The sequence below is a fragment of the Lipophrys pholis genome (genome assembly GCF_963383615.2).
Source record: "Lipophrys pholis genome assembly, chromosome: 3".
NCBI classification, from domain to species: domain Eukaryota; kingdom Metazoa; phylum Chordata; class Actinopteri; order Blenniiformes; family Blenniidae; genus Lipophrys; species Lipophrys pholis.
Genome location: NC_137627.1, coordinates 3,876,143 through 3,897,672, shown reverse-complemented (window position 1 = coordinate 3,897,672; position 21,530 = coordinate 3,876,143). Strand labels below are relative to the sequence as shown.

Below are 21,530 nucleotides of genomic sequence, written 5' to 3'. Positions count from 1 at the left end.
TACAAGATACCTGTTCCACAAACGACTGATTCTTACCTCTGGTGTTGCTTCTGTAAAAATCTTCTGAAATCAGGAGGCAGCGTGTTTCTATGTGTCCTTCTGTCTGTGTATCATATATATTTTCTTTCTATACTTGATGACATAGATTCCCTTTGCGATGTTGAAGTTTTCTGCAAGTTTAAATGAACAGAAAATAAACTTAAAACCACAAATGATTTTGATGTTACACGGCTTTACTGAACAAATGTTATGTGTACATGGCGTAATACTTGTTTAAAGCATTAGGAAATATTCTTGAGTTTTCAACTAGGGCCCAGTTTACATGAAAATGCAACGTTTTTGGTTTTTCATTTCTGAGAAGTTTTACATTTACATGTCAGTGCTCCAAACACCATTATAGGTGGAAACAGAACCATCAAGGTTTTTGCGTTTTCACTTGAAAACCCAAGCCGTGAAGTCCTCTCAATTACATTTTTACAACAGGAATATGATGATGTACAAACCGGCCCATTCTTGGAATAACACTTTGTCCCACATGATGCTGTTGTGTGTCACTCGAGGGTTAATCGAGAAAGGAAAAATCTGCAGGTAAAACACTAAAGCCCATCGTTCATGATATCTTTTGCATCTCGTGGCACATTTAGAAAACTGTAAGATTGACACTGAGGTCTATGCTACACTTAATGTACCCACCCCAGTGTTCAAACAATGGTATTGCTTATTCCTATATATTTTACCTTTTGAAATCTTACTGTAAAACGTGAACTGAACCCTGGATTTATTTACTACTTGAACTCCTTTATCAGCAATAACTTCAAGTCCCTTCTGTCGTTGTTGATCAATGCTGCATAATGTTCTGCAGGAATGTCTGATGGAACTGCTTCTGCTGAGTCATTAGATGTCTGCTGTAAGCATTTCGATGTGCTCATTTCATATCACCGTCCTTTGGATTCCGACGGGGTCATTCGGGATATTGGATTATTTATTTTTTTTCTTGAACATTTTGCATTAAATTTAGCAAGTTTAGGATCTTTGCAATGCTGCATCACAGTCCAGTCTCAGCCCATGCTCAGCTATGGCTGTCTTTCTGTATGAACCCTTTTATACACTGGTAACTTTTTCGACCAAGAGTCAGTCAGTATAGCAGTATGATTATGCCAACGAATGTTAAATAAAAATGAGCAGTTCTGCTGTTGGTAATGCAGAAGAGAACTTCTGGTGGGGTTGTTGGTGATCGGCGTTTCTGCTTTCAACCCATACAGCGTCCTGCTTCAAAGGGATTACAGTTTCCTGAGAGACATCAACATCTGGAACCCCTTCGTCACCGTCGGGGTTTATTCCTCCACGCTCTCTGCTGCCATGAGCAACCTGATCGGAGCCTCGCGCATCCTTTACGCCCTGGCGAGGGACGACTTGTTTGGTAAGTAGCAGCTTTCGACTGGGAAGAATATGTTGGATCCTTTTGTGACGTAGCTGTTGGTGATAAAGTTTCATACCTCCAAATGTACACATAAGAATGATGTTAAATGGAAAATACCAGTGACATCAAAATTGAGAAATCTACAGAATTTAGGAAGGAGATTTGGAATTTGCCATTTACAATTAAGGTGGTCACATCAGGTTGAACTCTGTGGGTTTGCTCTATTCGGTCCAATTGCGAACATTTAATACACACAGTAAAAGTAGCACAATAAGAATCCAAAGTGATGGTGTGTATCGTTCATTTAAATTACTGTAAAGACGTGAATGGCACTCTTGATGTTTTTAAATTGTATGTAGGAGCAGATAAAATAGTTTCTTTCAGTACTCTTTCATTCTGCATTGACGCTTTACTAATTGTAAAAGTTGTATTATTTGCAAATGAATGTGCCCTAAACTTCGCAACCCCTTGAAGAAAAGGTCTTAATTCCCTTTCAAACCATCTCTAATACAGTTTAAGTGAAATATTTTGAATTAATATATTATCTCTGGAGAGCACATCAAGTCTTGACCTTGCACGGTGGTGATCCACGTTCAAATCTCGGTTGCAGCAAGAAGGGAATTCAGCTTTAAAGTTAACCAAGTGCACCATACAACTTAGAATGACTTGCTGTGGCAACCCGGGTCAAAAGAAAAAGAAGAAAAAAAAGGCAGCTTTATAAACGTTATGTGGTTAAGAAAGAACCAGCAGCTTAATTGGTTAGTGACAGATTCTCTTCTGTAGCCAGTTGGTGCGTTTCCTCCCTTACCTGCACTCACCTGGTTCACTAACAGGACTCTTCAAGACAAAGGGGGCTGCCCCATGACGGGTTGGAGTTACAGCTGCAGCAATGGGAGAAGAGACTGCCTATTTGAGTTTATTGCAGCAGGAAACCACAAAAATGGACTATATGTTAGTATGCTAAGTGGTACTTCGTGTTACCACATAATCCACTTATTTGTTCATCAAGATCTTAATACATCAGGGCTCATATGAAGTTCTTAGATTGGAACTCAAGGTTGAGTTGTCTGTTCTAATAATATGAGCCACTGGACCTCATCCTTTGACCTTTGGTGGTGCTCTCCGTTTACTCTGAATCTGGAAATGGTTAAAGTTGACTTGTGTGGTTCTTGAATTGATGTCGTCAAGTCTAAAACATTGCTGAGGCATTCCACATGCAGGCAATCAAGCCAAAGACCCATTAACTTAAACTACAAACCAGATGTTGACACATGATCTCAAAGCAATTGAATCGTGTCAAACTGAGCTCAGCCTTGACCTTGACCAGCCACAACCTGCCGCCGAAGCAAAATGAACTGATAAAAGTCTGTTTTTGTTTTCTTTTTTCCCCTCATTTAGTTTTATTTTGAGATTCATATGTACGTTAACTTTTGTGTTTAACATGAAAAAAAATTTGATTCAACAAAATGTGGAGTAAAGTCCTTAACTTTAACTAGTAATCAAGTCTTTTTTTTGTAAATTTCGCCGTTTGTCCCAGTTTCTTGTTAAGACTTTATGACTCAAAGTCTCAGATCTTTGTGTCTTTCTTGTCTGCTGCCAAGAGAATCTTAAACAAGTATTGATCCTCCATTCGAATGATCCCCTTTTCAGTGTGCCAGATATAAGAAATGTCTTCCAAGACATTTGACATTTTAGTTGCTTTGAGTTACCAACGAGGTAAACGTGTTTTATTCAGTAATAAATATATTTAAAAAAATAAATAAATAAAAGCTCATTTCAACATGTGTAATTGTCTCAAATACTTTCAAAAACTGAAGACGTGGAGAAGCCGCTGCTCACCAGGTGAGCTACCTGTTGCTCCTAGTTGCCAGGCAACCGGTCAGTCTTTGCTCCATGTGTGGTGTATTATGCGAGTCTGCACAGACACAACCGTCAGATGCATCCAGCTGGTTGTTGAAAGGGTACAACTGCAAGGTGGCACTTATTTTTTTAAAGAAGCTGTTTTCTAACTTTTCTCTGTAGTTTGTGTGCCGAAGAATTGAGCAGAGCAAAGAAACTCCCCACCATGTTTGTGACATCCAGCGTTGCATCAGCTCCAGTCTTCTTTGTAAGGACAAAGTGACAGTTTGAGGAAACAATCATTCTTCAAAGTTTCACCGCACACACACACACACACACACACACACACACACACACACACACACACACACACACACACACACACACACACACACACACACACACACACACACACACACACACACACACTCGGCCGAATTCATTAGAATATCAAGTGAGTGCCACGTTTGTGTGATGTCCATCGTTCCTCTGTGCCGCCCGCCGCTTTGTCGTTATTAATGACCATGAGCCACTTCGTCATCCCAGCCTCTTCTTTTTTGTGAGGTCTATTGCAAATTGATTTGGCCTGTTCCTGTCGACGAGCTTGGTGTGTGTGTGTGTGTGTGTGTGTGGTGTGTGTGTGTGTGTGCGTGTGTCAGGGGAGATAAATGGCTGTATTAGCATCACTTCCTCTGTGGAGTGATCAGAAGTAGCAGAGCCAGGCGACTCTTGTACAAGTCGCTCCCCTCGCCAACGGCCAAAGGGTTAACTTCAATTAGATTAATCTGTTTAATTAAGAGTCAGTGACTGTGGAATCGTAAATGTGTAATGTTCTTGATGAGGTGGCGGGAGTGTGTGGAATTTGTCTGTATGACCACACTGTGTGTATGTATGTGTGTGTGTGCGCGCTCTCTTGTTTTCATTCATGCATGCTGCTCGTTGTTTAACCTTGCCACCGTGCCAGTGTGCAAACTGAGTGATGGATGCGTCAATTTCACCAACGCACACAATGCTCAAAAAGGAGCTTTTTGTTTTTTCCCCCCCTTCTCTCCCATCCCACACATCTTTCATTTCTTTCTCCTCTCTAACTCGCTAATCTCCAACTCCTTCACCTCTGTCCTGCCTCTCTCCATCCACTCCATCACTCAAGTCCATTCCATTGATTTGACTTTAAAGTCTCACTGATTTAATTCTGATCCTTCGTCAGCTGTGAAATTCACTCTTTTAACTCCAATTCTCCTCTGACATCCGTGGCCTGCCCCAACCTCTGCGCTCGCCACCTTCAGAGCTGTTTTTTGTCGCTGTGACTGTCGCTACTGTGTTCACAATCTACATAAGCTTATTGCCTTCCAGTTTACCTTCACAGCTCTGCAGGATACACATTTTCTCCTTATTTTATCTTCTTTGCTGCGTCACCAGCCCACTCAGTCTAAGGCCGTCTCATTTTCTTTTCATCAACTGAACGTTAGACATTTTCATTCAAATGTCAGCAACAGAAATCGGCGTTTCTCGACCACATTCAGTTTGATCTTTGAACAAGATCGTCTTTTGTGGAGGATTTCTAATTTGAAAATGACTAAAACATGCTAAGGTTTTATTTACCTTTTTCAGAAAGCACATAAAATCCTCACAGGTTACTGCAAGTCAAGAGTCTCGTGAAAGTGACTTTTACCTCAATTTCAAATGTCTTGAAAAAGTTCTGTGCATTGTCACGGCTGAACTTCTCACGCATCAGCAAAACGTTTTACTACGACCGCCAAAGTTCCGTTGTCCCAGTTTACACAGTGACGGAACATTTTCAAAAAAAAAGTTTCATTTTCAGTTACTTCAAACACCGTTGTCGTGGTAACGGACACCCAAAACGAAAAGTTTTCCATCTTCACTTCAACATTACTCCGTGAATGGAGCCTTAGGTTAATTTATTTAAGACTAATGCAATATAGCCAATGTGGCGACGTTGTTATTGTGACACATTACATTTAGAATACTTATGATGTTGCTTTCTAGCGGAACAAACAGTAGGTCTGTTTGTTGACAGGAATCTGACAATACCATGAATTTCAGAGTAAAATAATTGTATAAGGTAATATTGCAGTACTCTTAAGTTGATTAATTTGTTTAATTAACCAAATTTAGAAGCCTTTCCCATTAAAAAAAACAAAAAAAAAAAGCACTTTCACCATTCAGTCTTATGAACAGGTCTGTTTTTCAACCATCATTGTTAATTTCTAACACATTCAGCTGCAGAGAGAAAAAAACGACAGTCTTGCTGATCAGGTGCCGCTAATGTTTGAACAGAGAGAGACGCAGTTTTTCTGAAGCAGTCCTCTAATAACTTTCCAGTCTGCTGCTGCCTCCAACCAGAACAAAGGCCCACTGTCGGGTTTTTTTTGTTTTTTTTTCTTGTTGCTTTTTTTTTGCTTTAATCAAATGATGATTGGTTGCAATTGTACTCTACTCTCTTCCTTGAGCAGCATTCATTTACGGGGTTGACAGTGCCATTGTATGCTTCCCATGACTCTACATCTGTGACAGGAGCTATTGGCTCCGGTCTTTGCGGCACGCCTCAAACTCTGGCCTCTGGCAGGAGGGCTGTGGTTCATTAGGATCACAACCTTACACCAGTGAAACAGATGCTTTCCTCTTGCCAGAGGCCTAACAGACATTAACACCATTGACAACATTTTGGCTCTGTATACTAGTGCAGTGTGTTTGAAATCACACAGCCAAGATAGTTTAAATACAGACTTTTCACTTTAATTTCAAGGTTGTTGCATCCAATACGAGTGAACAGTGAAGGAATCACAATGCCTGTCATGTGATATGACCTCCATGTTTTTAATGGACCAGAAATTTGTGTATAAACTTGTATAATCACGTATCACAGAGTCAATTTCAATGACGTTTGGAACCTCTTTCATCGTCACTGACAGCCTGCGACTTTGAACCCGTCGAACTCACCAAACGCTGGATTTAGTTCTTGGTGATTTTTTGAACTTCCTCCTTTTTCCTGAGACATCTTTCCTCTTTTTCTCCGAGTGAATTTCCACTATATGTCATCCAGCTCAGGTGGTTGACTTGGCTATTGTGGAAGATTCCACTTATTTGCCTCCAAAGACTCTTTGGTTGTTTTGCAGCCGTTGTCCACGCAGAGAAGCGCCATCCACTGAGTTCTAAAACCTCTGGCTGAATATGACTATATAACGTTTCCCGAAACACTCGGGAATGCACCCTGCAGCTTTGTCAGCAGTCACATCATCAATGAATATAAGACACTCCGTTCTATTGGCAGCCATACAAGCTCATGTCATTACACAACAATGACGCTTCACTGATGAGGTGAGGTGCTTTGGACCTCGAGCACTTCCTTCCCTTCTCCATCTGTTTCTCTCTTTCAAGTTGATCTTTGTCTCATCGGTCAATAGGATGTTGTTCCAGTGCTGAACAGGGTTGTTAGGATGTTGGCCTCACTGTTTCGGAGGCTCATTAATAGTTGGTTATTAATAGTTAATAGAATCTGACACAGATACGCAGGCGTCCTGGAGAGTTCTTGATCTGACCTACTCTTGTGGAAAGGTTTTTTCCTCCTGATTGGGGAAAGATTATCCTGTCATTGAACACACTTATTTTTCATCGTCTACCAGGTTGTTTTTTTTAACTAAGTTTCATGAGACGTCAGACTTTCATTAAGGTTTTTACGTTTTTCTTTCTTGCTTTCATGATTAAATCATATATTTTCAAATGACTCATTTGTTTGTTCTGTATTGATGACAGGTTAATGTTGATTTCAGCAATGGAAGAAATTCAATCTTTAGTCTGTATGAACAGTCTTCAACCACCAGTGAAGATTATTTTCAAGTAACTTAACAAATGTGTATATTTGTTTATAGTTATTTTATATAAATCAATGTACAAACTAAAATGTTATGGCGCTTGCCTTTTTTCATCGTAGAATCAAAAATCTTGAGAAAAAGCTCTCCATAAGATATCTATTTAATATATTTCTTCTCCTGAACGTTGGTGTATGTACGATTACTTTAGAAGAGTATATTGTCGATCTCCGAGAGGCTGAGGAGTGGAAGTGAAAGTTTTTCAGGAGTTGACACAAAGTGACATGTAATTCATGAAGTTCTCCTAAAGTTCTCCATTCTAACCGGGGATGTTCATTCAATGCATTGTTGTGGATTTCGAAAGCAGCTTTAATGCTCAGACTCCTGTTCAATGTTTTTTTTTTTTGAGACTTGCCTTAAATTCATTTTCACTCGCATCTCCTTTCATCCCTGCAGGAAAAGTGTTGTCGCCGGCGAAGAAGACATCCCACAGTGGGAACCCCTGGGTCTCTGTGCTCATATCCTGGCTCCTTGTGCAGGTTTGTAAAATCAACAATGTCATTTTTGATACTTCACTACGGCGTAGGCCATGCGCTTAAAAGTATAAGATTCAGTGGTAGAGACGTTCTGCTGTTCCAGTTCTAGTTAGCAAACAGAAAAAGAGCGGACAGACAGATTGTGGGGAGTCGTTCAGACCCTGGTTCAGGTGAAGGGTAAAGATCCTCTATTCAATTAAATTGTATATTTGTATTTCAACCAAATGAGCAAATATACATAAATCCTCTTACTGCAGACCGATGGGGGCAGGAGACAACAAACTGTTGGGGTGCTATTTTTTATTTTTATTTTTTTTAAGCAAAAACTATTTCAATGTCCGTTTCAGATTTTAACAACTTGCAAAGTCAAAGACTTTTGGTATTAAGACCACTCTTAGACAAACTGTCTACAAAGGGTGCCGTTTAGTACTATGAACACTTTCCACTGATAAGAAGGACCCGACCCAGTTAGCTCTAATGCACGATTACACTTTTTGGTCATTTTAGTTGAGTGATCAAACTCAGGTTGAACCTTTAACATAAAGATATTACTGCATATCAACATTAGGACATCATCTAATTCATTCATCATGACTTGGGGGCTGCTTTGCTGCGTCAGTGCTCGGCTGACCGCTTGTCATTATGGGGAGATAATTAAATTCCATCTTTATCAAGGTATCCTTCAGGATAATTGCAGGCTGCCTGTTTGAGTAAATCTACAGAATGGCTTTAAAAAAAGGAGAACCTGCCATTTTGACTCACCCAGTCAGGGTCCAGACTAATAGAGGTTCTGCTGAATGAGCGCAGACAGTCGACTGGAGCCGAGCTGAAGCAGTTCAGGAAGGACGGAAATTCCTCCTGAACCTCCTTGTGTTTAATGGTCGTGTTCAATAAGGACATAAATTTGATTGACTAGTAGGTTAAGCTTGTTGTCTATGTCGATTTTTGTGACTGCTGTTATTTTAACTCGCATGTTTCCTTCCACCCGTACAGACATCCATATGTGATCTTGAATATTTTGTCCAAATTCCCAATGCGTTTTGTCGCCCTGAATTATTGTGTCAACAATTAGGTGTCATTTAAAGAAAGAAAAAAAAAATGCTATTGTGAAGAGATTGTTTCAATAAATTAGAACGTCAAATGAAGAAGAATACAGAAAACACTGGACTTGGTTCTGAATGTTTCACTGAAATCAATAAATCTGAGAAGAGTTCCCGCTGAGCTGTGGGAGCGATGAAGCTCGGTACGAAATGAAGGTAGAGAAGCTTCAAAGAAGGTACTATTGTTTCTGAATAATGAATGCAACAATGACTAGTGAGACGGGACTAAAAGCAGCCAAAACTCCTGTTGTTTGGAGCGTCGGGCCTCGTCAAAGAAACTCTCCTCAGGCCAGAACATCAGAATGTCTTCTCCTTCGAACTCAATGAAATTCAGCCTAGACACTTTTATGCCTTTGTATCCTGTGAGTCCTCAGCCTCCATCCACATGCAGCGCTGGTCCTTTATTTTGTGTATCTGCTTCAAACTAAAACTAATCAAAGAGAGGTTTGTGCTCCTAAGAGGAGATCACTTAAATGGTCACAGAAAACTATTCTAACATGTGCTTTATGCCATATTCTAAAAGTTAAATGTGCTCTTTAGGTTCTCGGCAGAGTTCAACCCTTTTAAAAATGTTTCAAAGTAATAGTCTTTTGATATAACTAGTCTTTGTTGTCATTAAACTTTGACTCCTATTTTCACGGAAAACTTTCAAGTGAAGCGCATAGTTTTATGGGGCTGCTGTTTCAGAAAAGTTTCGCATCGAAACAGCCTTTTGAAAACGATGTCAGCATGACGGGCCAGGAGTGGGCGTGGTTTGTTTTTGTAATAAAGTCATACACACAGGCATGCAGAGAACATTTTATCGACATTAACAATGGTGAGTACACGGACATTGATATGAACAGACAACCAAGTTGGATTATTATCACAGGTGACTCAACAGTAAAACTACCAAGTCCCAGGAGAATATGGACTGTGACTTGGACTATGGACATTTTTGTTATTGTACATCGACTCGCCCATGTGCAGAAGATCTATTTACCACGGCCATGGTGCACATGCGCAGTTGCAGCGCTTCAGAAAACTCCCATTTGAATTTCTCCCCATTTGCACCGAGATTGAGTGTTTTCGAAAAGTTTTCCCATTTACAGTGTCGAGGAGTTTTTCAAAAAAAGTTTCATGTTGGAGCTGTTTGCAGAAAGTTGCATTTCCAGTGCCTCCAAGCACGGTTGTCGTGTAAACAGACTAAAACCCAACAGAAGGTTTTCGTTTTCACCTGAAACCTCTTTCTCCTCCCAACCAGCCATCCTCAGTGGCGGATTATAAATGACTGGGTGCTATGCACTTCAGTGGACAGAAAAAGCCTTTGCCATGGATATTTCTGTGACATTGTTTGCAGGTTTTAAAATCTTTAATGATTACTGCAGACTATTCATGTTCCTTTAGTTTAACTTTTTAAGTATCGAGTGTAGTTCCAGGAATTAGGGTAATTAATTGGGTGGCAAGCGCAATTAGGTCTAAGAGATGTGCTGTGGTCAGATGTATACATTATTTAACCACTAAACAATCAATAATGGACGACCTGTCCTCTGTGATTAGTACAGTCTTTCTCTGGATGATCACAGGAAAAAGGCCTGGGAGTGATTACAGCATATAAATACAGTCCTGACTGAGGTGGAGACAAAGATTCTGGTCAAAGACAGCAAAAAAACATCCATGTAGTATTTTGCTTTCCTTTGCTCATCCATTGTGTCTTCCAAATGGAGGAAAGAAGTCGATTCAGACTGAGGAGAAAATATTGGCAGGCGAGAGGAGGGTGAGGATAGATAAAGAGGAGGCGGAGGATCTTGGGAGCAAATAGGCCTGACTAAACTATCATTATGAGAGGTGAGTGTTAAAGGCTGAATGGCCTGTCATTATTTGCACCCTGTCTTTCTTTCCCTCGTCGTCCCTCTCCTCGCCCTCTCCTCGTCACATCTCACCTCTCTCCAGCGGCGGAGGAGGAGCAATTAGATGGAAATCTTTAGTTCTGTGACGCCACCAGTGATCATTGACTGTCTTCCTCCTTCTCCCAGCATCTTTTTGGATGATTCACCGATCACAAAAGTGTGATTGCAATCTTGCTTTGCACACGAACACACAGAGGGATTGTAAAAGAAGGAGAGGAGAATGACGGGAAGACGACTGTCAAAACCCTCGAGCCCAGTGCATCTGGTATTAGATGATTGGGCGGAGATATCCAGCGGAGGAAAATCAGTTGAAGATGCTGGAGGATTGGGTTTTATAGCTGAGGTGAAGTGAAACAAGGCTGGAGGTTTGTCCAAAGCTCTCAAGCATTTACAACTCCATAACTTCCAATAAGTGCAAAGCTTCTGAAATCCATTTGACTTCATGGTGACTTTACTCAATGCAAGAGAGAAAGGGTTGTCGTGCACTGACGTGCTCTTGAGCTCGACTGAATCACAGTGCCATGTCCTCCGAGTTGGAGCTGCTTTCAGCGGTTCCACAAGAACACTTGTGCCAGCGGTCTTGATTAGATGTCTGATGCACATTAACTCACAAAGCTCTTGTACTCCTGGCTTATACAGTAAGTCTGGGCCCATAGTTGAAGCGAGCAGACCTTTTAAAATGAACACCCGGGTGTGTAATTTCCTGTCCTTGTTCATTTCCTTCAGCTTATGTTCACAGTCGAGAGTTTGAATGTAGATTATAGGGTACATCTCATCTATTATGTCCCAGAACACTATTTTTAACAAAAAAAAGTGCATTAATTCAGTTACTTGACATCTGCCCCTGTCAAACTGCAGTTTATCGCATTGCAATACATTTTTCAACTGAAAACCAACCCCTTGTGATCACACTCTGCAGTTTTGAAAAGACTTTGTTACACTAATTTGTTGAAGTCCTATCCTGAGTTTTTACTTGAATCTGAAAATTCCACGAAGTGGCCACCAAGTGGAGCTCATCCATCCATCCATCCCCTATCCTGCTTTGCCTGTTCGGAGCCGATCCCAGCACGCTGTGTGTGAGAGCAGGATACACCCTAAACACTTATAGACAGACAAGCAGCCACACACACTCGCACCTCGGGCCAACTGACCTCACATGCATGTGTTTGGACTGTGGGAGGAAACCGGAGTGCCCGGAAGAAAGAAACATGCTCACGCAGGGAGAACATGCAAACTCCACACAGAAACGTGACATCGTCTCTACATAGTGGAGTCATTGGTTGTTTTTATTTCCTTTACATTGACACTGTGCAAAGTTTGTTGCCCAACAATGTGTGACACTGTTGGGTCACTTCTTACTCTTTGGCTCCTCTTTTTTGTTGCTTTTGAGTTTTAAACGGATTGGTCTCTTGGTTAATCACTGACACAAATTACTCATAAACTGTTTGAGCCAAGAGCTTCAGCCATTATTCTTGCGTATCACTTCTGGTATTGTGAGGTGAAACTGGTTGAAAGTTTGAATTCTTGTTGATTTGACAGGATTTAACAGCAGCATATCATAAAGGTGTCTTTGAGATAATATTATGACTGCTGTTTATTGTGATTGCATTTACCTTTTTTGAGTCTGAGGGTTTATTACGTTAAACAGTACATACTGTACCTTGAAGTGCTTCATATCTGCAACCGTTTGTTGGGTTCAACCGAATATTTCTAATTAATTTCTTATTAACTCTACTGTATATACTTCAGAGTCCAAACCATGTCGGATTTCCACTTGTGACCCTGAGAAGATCCTGGAAACTTTGTTGTTTTGAACTCGGTAAAAGTGATTGTCCAAAGTTACCTACTTCACTGAAATATATGGCAATTTATGCACGCTCTCCAGTTTTAAAATAAACACTCTCAGATGGCCGCACCAGGAGGAGAAGGTGAGCGTGCAGTGGGGCGGGCGGCAGGCCATCACAGTGGTTGTCTGTGGCCGCCTGTGTCCGAGCTAATGGGTAATTAAAGCTGCAGTTGCTCCCGAGAGAGTAACGCAGAGACACCCACCGACTTTGACTGCCAGAGGTCAGAGTTGTTCTCTCTCTCTCTTTCTCTCTCGCTCTCTTCCTCTTTAACCTCTTTTCTTTATCCCGTCTTCTGCTTCCCTCTTTGCCCCTTTCCCCTTGCCTCTTCTCTCAACCCTCCTCCACTTCATCTCGTGCTTTATTCTCTGTCCGCCTGTCAATAATCTGACATCATTAATCTCAATTTCCTATCATTACCCCATTCTCCTCTTTCTTTCCCTCTCTCTTCACCTCGGTTTATTTCTGCCTTGTGGTCACAAAGCTCCCGTCACAGTGTTGCTGCTTACCGATCATTTGCCCTTGAGCCTTAAGACAATATCCTCCGTTTGCAGCCGAGTCGTAAAAAGGAATGGTAATTGGCGAGAGGGACTCTGTTCAGTGTTTGCACAGTACAGTAGCTGCCTCCTTGTTCTGCCCGATCAGCCTGTGCAACTCGCACACAGACTTTAGCATCATGATGATGATGAGGATGATGGAACAACAGTTTCCCACAGTACAGAGCTGCTAATGAGACATTTTGCCTGAAAGATTTACACACCCTGTTCCTCCCGCCAAAGCCAAGGTGTGCTATATGCTAAGTGGGAAGGTAACGATGGGAATGATATCCTTTTTACAGACTCGAAGCGCCACAGTTCAGCAATTCAACAGAGAGCAGCAGTAATGAGTCATTAGGACACCAAATGAGTAGTTAAGCTGTGCGTTTGCTAGTTTTTTTTTTGTCTGATCGAGCCGATTATGGAGATAAAAATAGAGTGCATATACAAATGTGGACTTAAAGTGGAGTGTACCAAGAACTTCAGCCTCAAGAATTAATGATATTTAGTTTAGTCATATTAATCAGCTTACTCAAAAAGAATATGCAGCATGCGTGGGAAATGATCGATATTTCACCCTTGGTTTGACAGGATTGCATCGTTAGTCTGTCAAGTCTGCCGTCTAGTATGTACCTGCTCAATCTCATAACACACCTCTATTACAACTTTAAACAATCTGATCATATACTGTATATTAACCATGGAAGGAATCAACAATTTATCTCCTCGGTGATCGATCCTGCCCTGTGTACACCATGCCTGCCACTTTCTCTTTGTTTGAGTTCTTCACAGTATTAAGCAAGTCGCATTAGTTTGCACTACCCCTCTCTAAAGGATGGAGCCAACGTGCTTAACGTGATCGCCAACATCATGAGCGCGCTCATATCGGACACCTTGACGTGGAACGCGGCACCAGCGTGTGAACGCACCATTTCTATTAGGCAATATTACTTCAAGAAAAACACGAACACGGATGCCTGCTGGCTTTGGAGATCTACAGGTGTCAAGGACAGGGTCATGTTTAGACAGAATACGAGCTTCAATTGATTCCCTTCTAGAGACATACTAGAAATTATAACGGTCTTGGTGCTGGATGGTTTACAGGTTGTTCTGAATTTCACTTTGAATGCGTACAGAAATCAATGCCTGAGTTAACTTTACTTGGGCTTTGAATAACGTTGTCGCTCGCGGAACTCTGACCTCCCCCAAGCTCCACTGAAAATCCTTTAATTCACTAATGTGGTGGGTAATTGTTTGGTATTCATAAAAAAAAAAGTGTTTCGGTGACATGATGACGGAATTTAGATGAACCCGCCTCACTTCTGCGGTTCCTCGTGGAGGAGTTGCACACAGATCATGTTCACACATCCTGATGTCAGAGGACATGGCAGAGAGCAGAGCTTATAATAAGGTCATCATTTCCCTCCTCTCAGAATTCCGCTGCGGAACTACTGTCATTATTATTGGATGTACGACTCCTCCTCCAGTCCAGGCGCAGAGAATGTAAAATGTAACTCGACTTGGCTGTGTCACCGTGTCGCTGCCAATGCGAACGTAACCAACTCGGAGCAGAAGTCCAGCAGATAGCATCTTAATTAAAGCTGAGCATTAACCTCAGTCAGTGGCTCCCCAAGCGCAGCCGGGAGACCACATTTGGTCCTTTCGGGGTCTTCAAGAAAATGTCACACACTTTAATTTTAATTTTTTTTTTGCTCCCCAGATGTTTTGCAAATCCGTCCTTGATCTCACTTACTCGCCGCAGTGCAGCCTGATAATCGTATCGGACTGCCGCAAGTTCTCAAGAGGCCTTTTTGGATGCAAATGGGCTAAAGCTCAATTATCTGGAGATGCATGGCTTAGAAAATCTGCAAAACCTCCCACCTTATTAACTACTTAATTAAAACCTTTACATGGAGAATGTGAACTTTTAGTGCCTGTGCCCAGTGACGGCGTATTTTTTTTTTCCATTTTATTTTTCATGCATTTCAGGTATAAACAACAATGACTGCATGCACAACAGACTCCAGAGTAATTTGAAAGATCGTCACGTCGTGCTGGGTGAGGTCTTCAAAGGAGAACGCCTTTTAAATTTGACAACCATGTTCACTTTAACCCAAACGCCTGATGTCACATTTCAGTGATTGCGACGTGTGGAAAAAGCTCTTAGGGAAAGCCTTTGTATTTACCATAAATTAACTCATGAACTGAGAGACACTGAGGCCCCATTTACAGTTACACGACAACGCTTCAAGTGAAAACGCGTCGCTTTTCTTTTCGGGGAAGTTTCACCTTTACATGGCAGTGATTTTAAAATGATGTCAGTTTACATGGTAACTGCAGAAACACTAACGATGTGAGCATTCCACCACAATAGCAGGTGATGTTTTGTTTATTGCCGACTTGTCGGTGCATTTAGAGAAATGTACCTGACCTCTCGTCTCTACTTTTGGCTGAATTTGTGTTTGGTAAATTCCCCCTGCGTTGTTCCCACTGAGTGTGGTTTCAGCATTCAGAAGTGTGAAATCACCACAAGCAATCATCTGTCCCACGCAAAGAGGAAACATCCAATCATGATCATATTTATCAATTTAATTATGCTCAAGCAGAAGAAGGGTTTGAAATCAGGCCAAAACGTCTCAGGCCTCTCTGAAGCTCCGCTGGAGGTGAACATTAGCAATGATCCTTATCTCCCCGAAAATAATGAGCCCACATTTGATCACGATGGTCAGATTGTTTGCCGTCCAGTCAAATCAGTCTTATTAGTGACAGAATTGTAGTGGTTGTTGACATTATTGAAAAACAGAAGTTTGTCTAAAATGTCCTCTCAGTGGATTTCTTTTTTTATGCTTTTCTTAATTCATTAATGAATAAACTCACAAACATTCAAGGAAATAAAAATATTACAAAAAATGTGTGTTAACAAGTTACGACATGTTTTCGTCAGTCATTTTGACAAACGACACAGAAATGGAATGCAGCCTCTGATCATTCCAGAGAAAAAAGGTTTTCCTGCCTCTGCCAGAGAGGCAAAGTGGCACTGAGGTAAACTTTGTCATAAATTAGATTTTTCTTTGTTCTCTCGCCCAGTGCCCTCATTATCATGCAAATCATGTGTCGGATTTCATATTTTAGATGTACTTTTTTGGGAAGGGTGAAAAGTAGGCGGGTGCTTGAAAAGGTCATGTGAAGAATACATTAGCATGCACCGTTCTGCAGGACTTTTCTCCGAATAACATGTTGCCATGAATGCTAATCCCTCCTTTCACCCCCCCACCCCCCACCCCCCTTCATTTATTTTATTTTCATTTTTTTTTTCATCTCCATCTAGCTGGTGCTGTTCTCAGGGAAGCTGAACACCATCGCCAGCATTGTGACCATTTTCTTCTTGTTGGTGTACGCCGCTGTGGACTTGGCCTGCCTCGCCCTCGAGTGGGCCTCCGCTCCGAATTTCAGGTACACACACACACACACACACACACACACACACACACACACACACACACACACACACACACACACACACACACACACACACACACACACACACACACACACACACACACACGTGTGGTCTCTTAACACACTCTTCTCTTCCGGCGTCCTCTTTTTTTGTTGTTTGTTTTTTTGCCATTTTGCCAGCTTGCTGCCACAATGAAGGCGTGCTAATTAAAAGACATAAACCTGGCCTCTGCCTTCAGCGTCCTGTTGGAGAGGGACCAACAAAAAAACGTAGAGTGTTTGTATTTTGGGTAGGAGTGCAGCCTGAACACGAAGGTCAAGTCATATGTTGCAATGGTTGAATTTACAGTGTTTGCATTTGTGTATTATTGCCTGTTGCTCCCGGGAATTTTTTTTTCCCAACGATCTGTGAAAAGCCTCTCGAAGCTACAGAGTCCACCTCCAGATGCATACGTCTGCCCCATGTAGGGCATCAATTTACTAGTAATGTTGTATTAGTATTTGATCAGTGGCTCCCAACCTTCTCTCCCTGGAGCACTCACCAGATTACAACACGCTGCACAACCTCCCTCCAATTTGTGAAAAACATTCATTTGAAGCCAAACGCTGGCGTATACACCCACTTGAGCCTTTATACATAAGCCAGCAAGTACCTTAAAAATAAATGCAATCAGATTGTCCAGCTCTGCTCTATACACTAAGAAGTGTCTCAGGGTTTTACTTTGACGTGAACGCTCAGGCCCCACTTACACAGCTTGACGCAACGTTTCATCCAAGTGAAAACGTTCACTGCTTTTTGGGGTTCGACTTAGACAACGGTGGGACTGCGCATGTGAACCACAGCCGTAGTAAATAGTTCTTCTGCACATGTGGGAGTAGATGGACAAGAGCAACAATGGTGGCTTCCAGAGTGTCGTGACGTCCAGTCCATATTCCCCTGGGACTGAGTAGTTTTGTAGTTGATTCAACTTGGTCATCTGTCGGACCTCCTGGTGGCAAACATTTTAAATCAACTGGAACATTCTAAAGTAAATCCCGATCTCTTATTGCACTCATTCTTGGCACTGCAGGGATTTATTCTGCTGCTTGATTGTATGTGAAGTGGACTGAATTGCATATTAGAACTGTCACTGCTGCAGTTTGGAGGTGTTGGGGCTTGAGTACCTTGCTAAAGGGCATTCACTTTTGAGAAGAGTAGTGACTCACCTGTAAGATGAAACACTCCAACAACACCAGCCTTTTGATTTCGAATCAAGAGCACTTATAACAATGAGAGCTGTGCACAAAAGCACAGATACTTTTCCGATGTTTCTCTTAGAAAAGGTCGCCTATAAGTATTATAAGTGTTATTCCAAGAAAAATGTCACATCTGGGTGACTCAAGTTTTGGTCCTTATAACCTGTGATGGCGCCATATGCTGGAACTGGTGCTACTCTGAGCTGTTGAATCATATATGAGAGAGAATATATTTTGTATATAACCTCTGGTAATTTTGTTAAAAAAAAGTGAATGTCGGTGTGTTCACTGGAGAAATATAAAGCTGAGTTTTCAGCAATAATGGGTCATAAACTGTGATCTGTGTCACTTGTAAGTCGCAACTGTAGAGAAGCGTGGTGTGAGAAGCCAAGTACTTCAAACTGTTGTAATATTTTGTGTCTTTTTTCAACACGGCCATCAAACATTCATACTGCTGCTGGAACAATAGATTTTATAAGTATTTGAACCTCCTTTGGCAGCAATCACCTAAAACAAGTTCTCCAGTAGTTGCTGATCATTGGCTCCATGACTTTCATGACGAACTTCGGACTAGTTCTTCTTTGAGATCTGCTTCAACTCAACAGATTCTTAGATTCTGATGTTCACAGCAGTGGGATTCAGGACTGGACTGATCGCTCTAAAAGATGGAGGATTCTCTGAACTTCTACGGCGTTTCAGCTGGTGGACAGAATCCCTGTTATTTCGTAGGATACGCCAATAAACCGTGGAAGACATTTTCCTCGAAATGGTCCAGGCCTCGGTTCAGTAAAGCAGCCCCAAAACCTGATGTTCCCTCCGCCATACTTCATTCATTCTTTTTTTGCGTATAGTAGATTCATGTGGAGAGGCGTTAACAGGCTCCAACATTCCGACAAGCATTCAGCTCTTATACTCTATACTATACTATAGAAGAACTATATAGAGGAATACAGTAAAGTATTAAATGCTCTCAATTTGTCAATCATTTGATTAATTGAGAACCCATGAAGATCTAAAGTTTTTGATATGAATTTGTAACTTCTGATGATGTAACTGAACCATTCTTGATAGACATGTCGGATCAGGAGATGGTTCTTGTGAGTGGAGTTTGGACGTTTCTTTTTTGTTAAATGAAAAGTTTAGATATTTAAATCGACTGTTGGAATCAAACGCATTGGCTTTGGCTGTACTTGGAACTCACAGGCGGATCGTATCTCATCTCTGATATCGTATGATTAGAACCAATTCAATTCAATTTTATTTGTAAAGCACTAAATCACATCAACAAACATCTAGAAGCGCTCTTACAATGATGGAGTACAACAGAACCCAACTAAATGCAAAAAAAGAAACATTTCAAAAGGTTCACAGCTTCAAAGGTTGTGTTTTTTTTCATCTCCCGCCATCCATTCATATTTTGTTTAACCCGAGTACCTACAAAACTTTCAAACATGTTTCAGTTTTTGCATTTCACTTATCCCTTGTATCATACCAGTGTAACAGCATCTAACTGCCACAAGAGGGCACTGTCAACATCATCCCGCAGCATTTAGTGAAGAATCAGTTGTTCAAGAGTGAATGGGATGGAATAAATAAGTTTGTGCGCAACCCAGTGTTTCCTCTGGTGTCTGCCCGCTATCTGCTCGGACTGTGTTATCAATGGGTGACCGCTGGCGAAGGTTACAGGACACAAAGTTTAGCCGCGGAACTGCAGCTACCGTACTCTCCCTCCTGGCTAACGGGGGCCCCCGGAGCTGATAAGGGGGCTTGTTGTCTGGCCGTCCGCCTGCTTCGGTGCCTTCTCATCCTCCCATGACTTTTTAATTCCCTTTAGTTCACTGTTGCTGTGTCACCGGGCAAATTCCGAACGTCATGTGTTTATGTGTCTGTTAGTCTAACTTTGTTTTTGTTGGCTTTTTCAGCTTCTCTCTCTCCCCCTCTCTCTCTCTCTCTCTCTCTCTCTCTCTCTCTTCGCTCTGTCTGGCTTTCTCCCACATCTCTTTCCAGGCGAAAAGAATTAAAAGCCATTTAGCGCCGTCTCTCCCCCTGAGAACTGCTCTGTAATTAGCATAACTAATTTAGCAGAAATATTTCCCTTTCCTTTAAATTTGCCGTTGTTTAGGAGGGAGGGAGAACGGGCTGGAAATTATGATGTGGCGGAAAAGATGCCGCCTTGTTCAGTGTGTGTGTGTTTATGTTGTTTTAACACAAGCGAAGGTAAACACAACACAGGAGTCTTGGCGCTTCTCTGACATCTTCATCACACTATGGTGAGTGTGTAGGAAATGTCCGAGTTTGCTTTTTTTTTTTTAATCTGCGTGTGTGCGATTTGTGGGAAGAGAATTATGTTGGCTGTAGCTTTATCGGCTGCAGAGAGCACTCCTCGGGGGTGTGCTGTGTGTCCCGCACACAGCAGCTCGGACTAGTGGCTTAAAAACGCTTGAACACATGCATGTTTAACAGAGGGGTCACTGGCCACGATTCAGGACACAACTGAGCGCTTCACGCTGGTGCCAAAGGATATCTGTGAAACTCACAGATGCTGTGACCTTCAGTCAAATAGAAACTGGCAACTCAACAGAAACATACACTTTTTTTTTTTTTTTGGGTGGGTGGAGCGGGTGGGGTGGTATGTTTACCAGAGGAGAAAAAAAAAACTGCAGTATTCTCTAAATCCCCTTTGGCTGTGCTACCACGAGCCTCAAAAACAGAAAACTTTGTTGGGCCCGTCCTTTGTATGAAGTCAGAGTGATTTGACTGGACCATATTATTAAATGAGATTGGGGGTGCGTAAAAATCCAGATGGATCATCAACTGTGTCTGGCTGGAAGTGGGAGAATCGGTTGTTAAGGGATCATTATGTCTTAATGACGGGGGATGACTTGATGACGGTTGACGATAAAGGTGCGGGAGCTAATTCAGACCAGAAATTTTGATAACATTTCTAACGTCGTTAATTAGTCTTAATGGATGATATTGGACATGACGAGTTTTTCTGGAGTTTCAAGAACAATGGAGGAGCGATACCCTTTGGAAAACGGTGTTGGTGGTGACGGTGGCAGTGAATAAAGCCTTTAATTCGCCGAACCTTTAAAGTCACTCCTCATTAGCTCCTTTCCTTGTACTTTGCCGAAGGCAGCTGTAGGCTATAATGCAGTATTTTGTAAGCCATACGTTTTGAATTAAGTTAAAATGCCAAAGGCAAAGGTTAACATGAAAACGTTTCAAGTGAAATGCGTTTCCAATTCAGAAATGTTTTCGTGTTTACACAGCAATGGCAGAAACCTAGACCACCAGGGAGTGCGGTTTGTTTTTTGTAATGAAACCACACATGCGTGCAGAGAACAATCTACGACCAAGTTGTGATTCTCAACTATCAATGAAGTCCCAGGGGAACGTGGACTTGGAGTCATGACACTCTGGAAGCCGCCACCGTTAATGTATGTGAAGGTTGAAAACACTGGGCAACAAGGATCTGAGCTGCACCAAAGTCTTTCTGGGAGGATTTTCTATGGACGCATGAAACCAAAGTACAACTCTTAAGGAATGCAGTGCATCAGTGTGTTAATATGGCAAGAAGTGAAGGCCAGAAAGAAATAGTCAAACATCAGACGATTGGCATGGAATTAAAATAAAATAAAGTTGTGTCAGCCAGCGTCACATAACGGTTTGGGATAAAGAAGGAAGGTTCAGGATTCACCAGCAATGAGTCCTGATCTTAATGCATAACTGTAAAATAAGTACTTCATACTTAATAAAAGGTGAGCACGTTGCATTGAAGAGTTAAGCATTCACACCAGATAGATGCTGGGTACTTGATCGATAGCCTTTGGTTATTTTT

General features: G+C 41.7%; 1 protein-coding gene across 1 annotated transcript in view; it reads left to right on the top strand.

Annotated features, from left to right (window-relative positions):
* Nucleotides 1–21,530, top strand: part of LOC308106907 (solute carrier family 12 member 9) — a 69,210-nt gene that overhangs the window by 27,917 nt on the left and 19,763 nt on the right. Inside the window, exons 7-9 of the mRNA XM_080458944.1 lie at nt 1,263–1,420; nt 7,546–7,628; nt 16,323–16,447. Of these exons, the coding sequence (XP_080315070.1) occupies nt 1,263–1,420; nt 7,546–7,628; nt 16,323–16,447 (366 nt within the window). The remainder of the gene's footprint in view (nt 1–1,262; nt 1,421–7,545; nt 7,629–16,322; nt 16,448–21,530) is intronic.